General features: G+C 42.4%; 1 protein-coding gene across 1 annotated transcript; it reads right to left on the bottom strand.

Annotated features, from left to right (window-relative positions):
* Positions 1–336: 336 nt before the first annotated feature.
* LOC122059038 lies at positions 337–1,530 on the bottom strand. Its single transcript, XM_042621745.1, has one exon. It carries the CDS (start codon positions 1,528–1,530, stop codon positions 337–339), a length of 1,194 nt encoding a protein of 397 aa, XP_042477679.1.
* Between the last annotated feature and the right edge of the window lie 7,795 nt (positions 1,531–9,325).

Consider the following 9,325-nt stretch of genomic DNA (forward strand, 5'->3'; position numbering starts at 1 on the left):
CAGATCACTGAGGACCAATAGACCGCTAGGGATTTGCTTATAATATCCTCCCAAGTAAACGCAGTTGAGAAAGAACCCGAGGGGGTCAGTTGCCAAACGCAAGCGTCTTCAAATTGCCCCGTTGGGAATCTTAACCTCCTTTATCGCGTTAAAGCTGGTGCCAAGAAGATCAGAGTCAACTTCTGGGAGAGCCCATGCTCCGTCTCTGATAAAGTCGCCAACTTTAGAGGAAGTACTAAGGGAAGAGAGGTTATCAGACTGAATCTCTTCAAGACTTGATTTTGGTCCCCACCATTTGTTCTTCCAGAAATTTTCCAAATTTCCATTCCCAATAAGCTATCTCTCGTTTTGGTTCACAAAATCCCACATCTTTTTGATGCCCATGGCAATCGAGGAAGGCCGGCATCCCTTATTAAAGAGCCCTTCCTTCTTGACAAAACGTGCTCTGAGGAAAGAACATGCTGCTAACTTTTCATGCTTCATTCTCCATACTAGTTTACCAAGTAAAGCCTTGTTCGTATCTCTAAGTCTCCTGATCCCCAATCCCCCTTCCTTCTTAGGCTTGCATAAGGCGTCCCACTTCACTGTGATAGCCTTCGAAGTATTCAGCACCCCTAACCAGATAAATTTTCTCATCCATCTCTCCATAGTGGTAAGGAGAGAGGAAGGCCACCAGTACACTGCAAAACTGTGGTTAGGAATACTAGAAATCATAAAGCGAACCAACTCCACTTTTCCTGCCATCGATAGAAGCTTCCCTTTCCATCCTGCAAGCCGACCCTTCATTCTGTCCATGACCGGCAACAGAGCTTCTTTTTTAACTCTACCCTTGAAAATCTCCACCCCAAGGTATCGAGTAGTGAAGTTACAAATTGGGATTCCAAGGGTCGCATCGATGGATTGCTTGCAGCTCGAAGCAATTTTGCCAAGGAAAAGTTTGCTTTTCTCAAAATTAATAGACTGTCTAGAGAACTCGTGATACTTTAACAAAAAATCTCTTAAATTACAAACATACCTTGAAGAAGCATTGGAGAAGATAAATATGTTATCGGCAAAGAGAATATGTGCAGGGGTAGGGAAGCCTCTGGGGCCATGAATCGTCTTCAAATTGTTTTCCTGAACTAGCCTCGATAGGCCTCTGGTAAGGACTTCTTCCACTATAATAAACAACATCAGGGAAATGGAGTCCCCTTGCCTCAACCCACGCTCCATGCCGAAGAAACCCTGCGGACCTCCATTGACAAGGATTGATATCTTAGTCGATATCAGAAGCTGGTGAAGCCAAGTAATCCACGTTTCTGAGAAACCAAATCGGCGCAACACTTGGAAAAGGAAAGGCCAGGATATAGTATCATAGGCTTTTCTGATGTCTATTTTTAATCCAAGACCACCTCCTCTAGTGGAAGAGAACATCAGGTTGGCCAGCTCTGATGCATCACTGATGTTGTTATGAATCAGTTTCCCCTTCTGAAAGGCACCCTGTTCTTCAGAAATAATCCTAGGAAGAAGGGGTTCCAGACGTTTAGCCATCGCCTTCGAGATAATTTTGCAGAAGAAGTTTCCCATGCACAAAGGCCGGAATTTATCCAAAGTATCAGTACCATCCACTTTGGGAATCAAAACTAGAAAGTTATTATTAACTCCTCTGGGCATACAGCTCGAACTGAAAAAGAATCTCACTGCATTACATACTTCCCTTTCCACGATCTGCCAGCATCGCTTGAAGAAAGCAATAGAGAAGCCGTCTGGGCCTGGAGAGCTGTCCGGGTCCAACTCCCAAACCGCCTTTTTAATCTCTGAATCACCAGAGAGAGAATCAAACCAGAATATGCCTACTGTAAGACCATTGGAATACTGTCCAGTAGATCAACATGATCGGCCAAAGGCTCCGCTCTATGAAATCTCTCAAAAAAATCAACTATGTACTCCCCCAATTGATTTTTCCCTTCAACCACCGTACTATCCTGATTTTTAAGAGATTTGATAATATTTCTATTCCTTCTCATTTTGGCAGATAAATGGAAGAACTTAGAATTTCTATCACCAAATTTCATCCATCTGATCCTTTATTTTTCAGCCCAAAGCTTTTCATGATTTTCCAGAGCCTTGATCAGAGCGGTTTTTGTATCGGCTTCCAAAGCAAAGAGCTAATCATCCATAGCATTATTCTCTATTTGTTCCTGGCTTCCTGCACCTGAGTCAGATTTTGTTTAGCTTCTTCCAAAGCTCTTTCAAAGTGGGGGAAGGATAGTCTCGCCCAGCTCTTGAGAGCCCCTTTTAGCTGCTTCAATTTATTTATAAGAACAAATATAGGAGACCCTGATATCCATTCGGCCCAAGAGGCAGTGACCACCCTCTCAAAGTCCTTGTTGGCCATCCAAAATTGGTGGAAACGGAAGGGACAATTGGGAGGGCGCTAAGAGATGGCAGAGGAGAGCAGCAACGGTGTATGATTAGAAGCAACCCTTGAAAGAACTTGTTGCAAGAAGTCCTGAAAAATAGAGATCCACTCATTGTAAAAACTCCTATCCAGAACTGTGCACACATTGCCTCTACGCCGGTTATTCAACCAAGTAAATTTCCTACCAGCTGACGGCACCTGAACCATTGAGCATGCATCAACCATGGCCCCAAACTCTGCTGTAGAACCCAAACTAAAATTACCTAGGGCGCGTTTTTCATGAGACTGAAGAGTGGCATTGAAATCCCCTATAATAGTCCACGGGGTGGGCGATTGGGGAAGGTCAGCCACCAAGTCAAGCCATAGGGTTCTTCTATCTGCTCTAAAGCTGCTAGCGTGAACAACTGAAATCTGAACCCGATGTAGGCCCCAAACCAGAGAGATTGTAACATGTTTTTAGATTCAAAGACTATCACGGGCATATTCAAATTCCTTCGCCACAGAATCCATAAGTCGGCAACCTTACCAGCACGGTTGTTATGAATAAACTCACAATAAAAGCCTAATTTATTAAAATAAAGGGATGGAAAGTCACTCACATCCACCATAGGCTCCGCAATGCAAAGGTCTGGATCCTTCAAAATTAAATCCCTTAGGGCGCTTCTTCCGATCGCCTTTTTCATTCCTTTAATGTTCCAAAAGAGGATCTTCATAAATTCACTATTTAAAAACAGCATGACGGTCAGACATTGATGTCTGCCTTGCCGCTGCAGTGAATTTCTCCTTTCGTCTAGCATCTCCCTCCACACGGCTGATAACATAATCAATATCAGCTACCTCTTGGTGTTGGACAATCACTCTCCCTGCCACTATCTGCGACGGGGATAATCCCAAAATAATGTGTTCATGGCCGCCCCATTCCTGGCTGCGCCTGCTTTTTCCACCTCGAGCCTGCCCTCTACCACTGCAGTTGCCGGCATATACCACTTTAGATTTGTGAGGGCGTAATGTATGCTGCACTTGAGTCCTCCCTACATCTTCTATCACCCCCAGGGCCTGAGCAACTGCACCTCTCTCTTCTTGGAGGTCCATTTCCCTTGATTCGTGTGAATCTTTTCCTGACATGTAACTACCCGAGTCATCTGGGTCTGATCCATACCCACTTTCACCAAGCGGGTTGTCCACCATGACAGGGTCCTGGCATTGACTGGGAGAAGGATCTCCAAATCATGCGATGTGTAGTCATGATAGGCGTTAAATATAGCAGTCGAATCCTCCCTTGGCTGATTGACTCTCAGAATGGAAGATTTTATAACAGCAGGAGAGGATCGATCTCCTACCGATTTAGGACTTCAAGCACTGCCATGGTTGCCGGAAGGTGCAGCTGCTAAGCTCCTTCCCACCTCCGCCCTATCATGATCAGATTCATGGCCCTCTTCTCCCCTCTTCTCAGCGTCTCTCATCTCCACCTCCTTCCTGTCTCTGCATTCAGCTGAAGCGTGACCCAGTTTTTTGCAGAAACTGCACCTCCCAATATCATCTTCGTACATAATACGTTGCTTAAATAAAAAAATGGTATCTTTACCAGGCTGTTTTCTCTCCACTTGTATTTCCTCCACCCTGCTTCCTCCCAATTCCACTTCCACCAGAACACGGGCATAGTTGCCCATAGAACCAGACATTGTCTTTTATTAATTGCCACAGGTCGGCCAGATGCCTTTGCCATAGACAGAAAAATGCGTTCGGGCCAATATTCCATTGGCAACTCAGGGTAGCGAAGCCGCACGAGCTTGGTCTAAGTATAATCTTCGTGGATGTTGAACTCAGGTCGCCATCTTTGGGAACGGATGATCTGCCCTCTTACCTTGACTGGCCCTCTTTTCCACATAGAGGCCATGTCGCTTTCAAGTTCAAAGCGGAAGAGAATATAGCCTTTGCCCAGGGGGCCAGATTAACTTTGCCTTTCAGATTCCAAGCAGTTTTTGAGTCTCTTCTCACATCATCTATTGAGACAAAACGGAAGTTGGCCCTGCCAATCAAAGCATAGTTGAAGCTTTCAAGCTTTTCCTTATATGCCTCTTGTGGGATAACCAACTTGGTGAGTGGTCCTGCATGAATTGGATCAGGCAGGTCCTCAACATTTGGTAAGGTTCTCCGGGCAATTGTAGCATAGGACTGTGTCTTACCACCCCTCCCTGTCTCCACATTCACAACTGGATCCGTGGCCAGATTCTCCTCTGCCACCGTCGGCCTATTCTCTTGATCGTTCCCTTCTTCTGTTACAGTTGGTGGTGGGGGCTGCGAGTAACTCACAGGCCTCCAAAAATCAGTAATCTGTCTCTGTTTCCCTCAATCAGGAGGGCGGCCCCCATGGGGGTCAGGAGCGCCGCCAGTAGCCAAATCCACCTCCACCGCAGAGTCTCTCTCTCCTCTCATCATTTCATGTTTTTCTATTTAAACCTTTGTATGAGCGAAGAGCTCCTCATGATTTGATTAATGGAATAAAGCTTTGTTTGCTCTGCAATCTGAGAGAATCAGCTGGTGCGAAACTGATACAGACAGAGGGATTCTGATCTGGTTCGATGGTGAGAAACCTGTGGTTATCTGTTATCTATTTTATCCTGTGTTTCTTATCAATCCAGGTACTGTTATCTCCTTCGATTAATTCCTTTCTGTTCTAAGTTTTAAGTTTTTAACCACTGTTTGTTTGGCCTGATCATTGATATAACTTCTAATATTAGTGGTCCAGTTCTGTGAGTTATTATTATATCTGCGGCTGCCCTTTTTTTGGGTGTTATTTCAGTCCCCTATTGGCACACAACCGCAGGCTAATCTGTTAGTCAGATCAGACCCTTCTTCTCGAATTTTGGTGGGGCTCCGAAGAAGGGAACTCGATCCTGGTTTGATGCCTTTCTGAGGTCTTGAACTACTTTTACTTAAAAATCTCTCATTCTGCAGATTCCTCAATTTCAGATGTGAGATTTTAAAATTATTTTGAATCCAACAATCTGATTTCATATTTTGGGATTAGTGTTAGCTTGCCGATATAGATACTCGTTTCTAATTTCATTCAGTTCTATTGGTCTGATTAGGTTTAATTTGAGTTTTGCTGATTTCTGGATTTCAGTTCCAGATTTCACCGCTCTTATAATTACATCTAATCCCGCCGTTCATCTGATTCCATCTTTTGAAGGACTTCTATTCCATCTGTTTGTGAATGATTCTTGTAATTTAGCTCTCATCTGAGAGGGTTTGATTTTCTGTTATTTGTTGGGTTGAATATCTGAGTTGGTTAGCTTGGGATCTTGACCGGGAGGTTATTCTATCTTCCCCACCCCCCCACCATTCCCTTCTCCAGACAAGCTTTTCGGGTCCTTTGGATGTAGGAGCTGTAAAAAGTTGTAAGGATATTCTAAAGTGCACATGATTGGATGGAGTTTTTTCTATGGAAGTTTTGAGAATCCATTGACTAAAGCAAATGTTCATTAGATACATCTATGACAATGAGCCCATTTAACCTATAACACACAACATGTTTTGCTAGGTTGTGGGCCAGAAATACCAAGTCCTTGCCCACATAAACTAAGTTACAATGCTACATTCCAGACAGCATATGACAAGTATCAAAAGTGATGTAAATTCAAGCCAAGTCCAGTTATCAAAAGATTCATTTTTCAAGAAACTACAACAAACAAAAACTCAGCCTTATCCCAACTTAATGGGGTCGGCTACATGGATCCATGCAAAACAAAATAGAGAAAAAATGGTCCAAACACAAAATAGGGGAAGGACGAGACGAAAAGATGAGAGATGAGAGATGAGAGTAAGAGAAAAGAGACACAACCCAAAAGTCAGGAGAATCTCAGCTAAGTGGGGCTCGTCAACATGGATCCTAGCCCTCCAATAGGCTCTATCCAAGGTCATACTTGGGACAAGGCCGAGACTATGCATGTCATTCCTCACCACTTCATCTATAGTCATTTTAGGCCTACCCCTAGCTCTTTTAACTCTTTCAAACTGAATCAAATCACTCTTCCTTACTGGGGCGTCCATTGGCCTCCTTTGAACATGGCCATTCCACCTCAATTGACTTTTGTAGAGCTTGTCGTTGATCGGGGCAACTCCTAAGTCAGCTCTAATATGCTCATTCCTTACTTTATCCTTCATAGTTTTGCCGCACATCCATCTTAACATCCTCATCTCAGATGCACACAACTTCTCTATACGACACTTCTTAACTGCCCAACATTCCGCCCCATACAACTATCACACGAAAGTTCTATAGAATATTACCTTAAGCTTTAAAGGAATAAGCTGGACACATAACACTCCAGACGCATCTCTCCACTTCATCCATCCCACTTTAATTCTCTGTGAAACATCATCCTCTATGTCGTCATCTTTATTTATGGTTGACCCCAAATATCTAAAAGCCATTTTGTGGAATCTCTTTCTCCTCAATTTTTACCATTTCATTATCCATCGTAGAGTGGTTGAAGTTACACATCATATACTTTGTCTTCGATCTACTAATTTTAAAACCTCTAGTTTCCAAGGTAGCTCTCCATAGCTTCAATTTAGGGTAAATCCATGCTTTAGTCTCATCCACTAAAACAATGTCATCGACTCATCGGCGAAGAGCATCTAGAATGCTCTTGGTTTAACTCATCCATGACAACCGCAAATAGATAGGGGCTTAAGGCTGATCATTTTGCAACAAACTAACATCCATAGTTTTTAAGGCGCTGCTAAGGCGTCGCCTTACTAGCGCCTTAGCGCTGATGCGGTCTAGAGATGATAAGGCAATGTTCCGCCTTATGTGAAGTGGCGCCTTATGGGGTTTTTTTTTTTTTTTTTTTTAACACATTTTAAATTTACTTAATGAAGATTCAAAATATAGATTTTTTGTTGGTAGGTGTATGGTTTTGTTAACACTTGAGATGTATAGGATCAGCTTTACTCCACCAAAAATAACCAAAACAAACAAAACAAAAACACAATTCACAAACAGGGTTTAGATTTTGTCAAGGGTTTTAAGAAAGGGCTTTGAAAACAAATTAAGGAACAAGGAAGAACCACTGATCTAGGCGACCATTTTGCTTCGGCAGCGATGAGCTTGCTCCGGCAGCGGTGAGCTTCATTCTTCTTTGACAGGAGTAGAAATATAGTAGATGACCTTAGGGTTTAGGCACTCATTTTGGCATTATAGAGGTAAGTATAATAAATGCTTGTATTTTTTATGTCTTCTTTTCTTTATATTTATAATTTAGTTTCATAATTATGTATTTATATTATATGTTAATATGATTGATGATTGATGAAGATGAACTTAGTTTATTCACTTTATTGATTTGTTTTCTTGATGAATATCTTACATTGGTATGAATATGAACTTTTAATATTTATTTAACATATGAGTAATAGGATTCAACTAGGATTTGAGCCACATAGATTGGTTTTATAAAAAAATTACACAGGAACGCTTTAGTCGATAAGGCGACGCTTAATGCCCGCGTTATGGCTAAGGCGCTCCGTAAGACCCTCAAACGTCTCCGTCGCCTTACCGCCTTAAAAACTATGCTAACATCCCTAAACAATTAGTAGCAATTGTAGCTTTCTCCAGTTGCCATAAGCTGTATTGCTGCTGCTGCAATTACTCACACTTCTGCTTCTAGGGGTGATGAGGCATGACTGGATCTAACCCAAGCTTCTTGTTCGGCTGTAACCTGCAATGGTCATGAATCATGATTGCACATCAGCCAAATTTCCTAGTATTTGTATGTAAGGCATCATCAGTGACTAGTAGTCTGTTTGTGCAGTAGAACATGCTTTCTGCAGCCTATCCCAGAAATCCACAGAAGTGGAACATGGGTGATTGGTGATACTTGGGGATTCATCGAGAAACTATTTCCAGGATTGAGATGGGAGAACTGAGGGTTATCATTGAGGAATTTCTGAAACCCACTTGTGAAAAACATGAATAGTCATGTTATTTATAGCGTGCCAGATGCTACTATATATGCTAACAAAGATCCCAATGATAGAAGCTATTGTGTTTCCAATGGGGAGAATCTTGGCAAATGTAGCATACTATGATGAGTGCTTTCCCTGAAGCTCCCGAGGCATGTTCAGTTCTCAATCCTAGACTACAAGTGGCCCATATCCTTTTGACCTCAAGACATGAAAGAATGAATGATATTCCAGGCAGTTTCTTCCTCTTGGTGGCATAGCGGACAAATTTATGCAGATGTGCTCTTGTAGGAAGTGCATCAAGTACACATTACCATAAAAACAAACTTCGAACTTCGGATGGATTGGAAGTTTCCAGATTTTGGACCATGAAAATGGCTCATTTGATCCGATCTTTGTGTTTAGAATGAAAATATAAGCTGTTTGGTAGTAAGGCTTCCTTCTTTGGATGAAGACAAAGGATTTTGTCAGACGAAGAGGATCTAGTGAATTTAATGGCCATTATCGAGTTGGTCACATTCCTTGGAAAGGTTGACAATGGTAGAGGTAAATTCCAAACCCTGTCATTGAGGATGAGGTCACTCCCCTTGAATGGGAAGGAACTTCTGTTAACATCATCTGCAACCATGGTTTAAGAACCTGGAATCGGGCTTGGGATCGGTCAAGGCAGACACCAATCCGATCCTGATACAGATCAGCCAGAATTAGATTGAATCGGACAGATTAACCCCCCTTATTTTCTTTAAAAAAAAAAAAAAATCAATTTCTGTTCCTTATTACCCTTAATCTGTACAGCGATACTGATATGGGATCAGCTCAGAATCGGGATTGGCATCGGCAATACTGATCTGACCCACCCGATTCAGACAGATCCAATCTGATTCCTTAAACCGGGTCTGGAACTCTATGGTAGGGAAGACTAGGTATCAAAGGGTCTGTCCAAATGTTGATTGA

The sequence above is a fragment of the Macadamia integrifolia genome, chromosome 13 (genome assembly GCF_013358625.1).
Source record: "Macadamia integrifolia cultivar HAES 741 chromosome 13, SCU_Mint_v3, whole genome shotgun sequence".
NCBI lineage: Eukaryota > Viridiplantae > Streptophyta > Magnoliopsida > Proteales > Proteaceae > Macadamia > Macadamia integrifolia.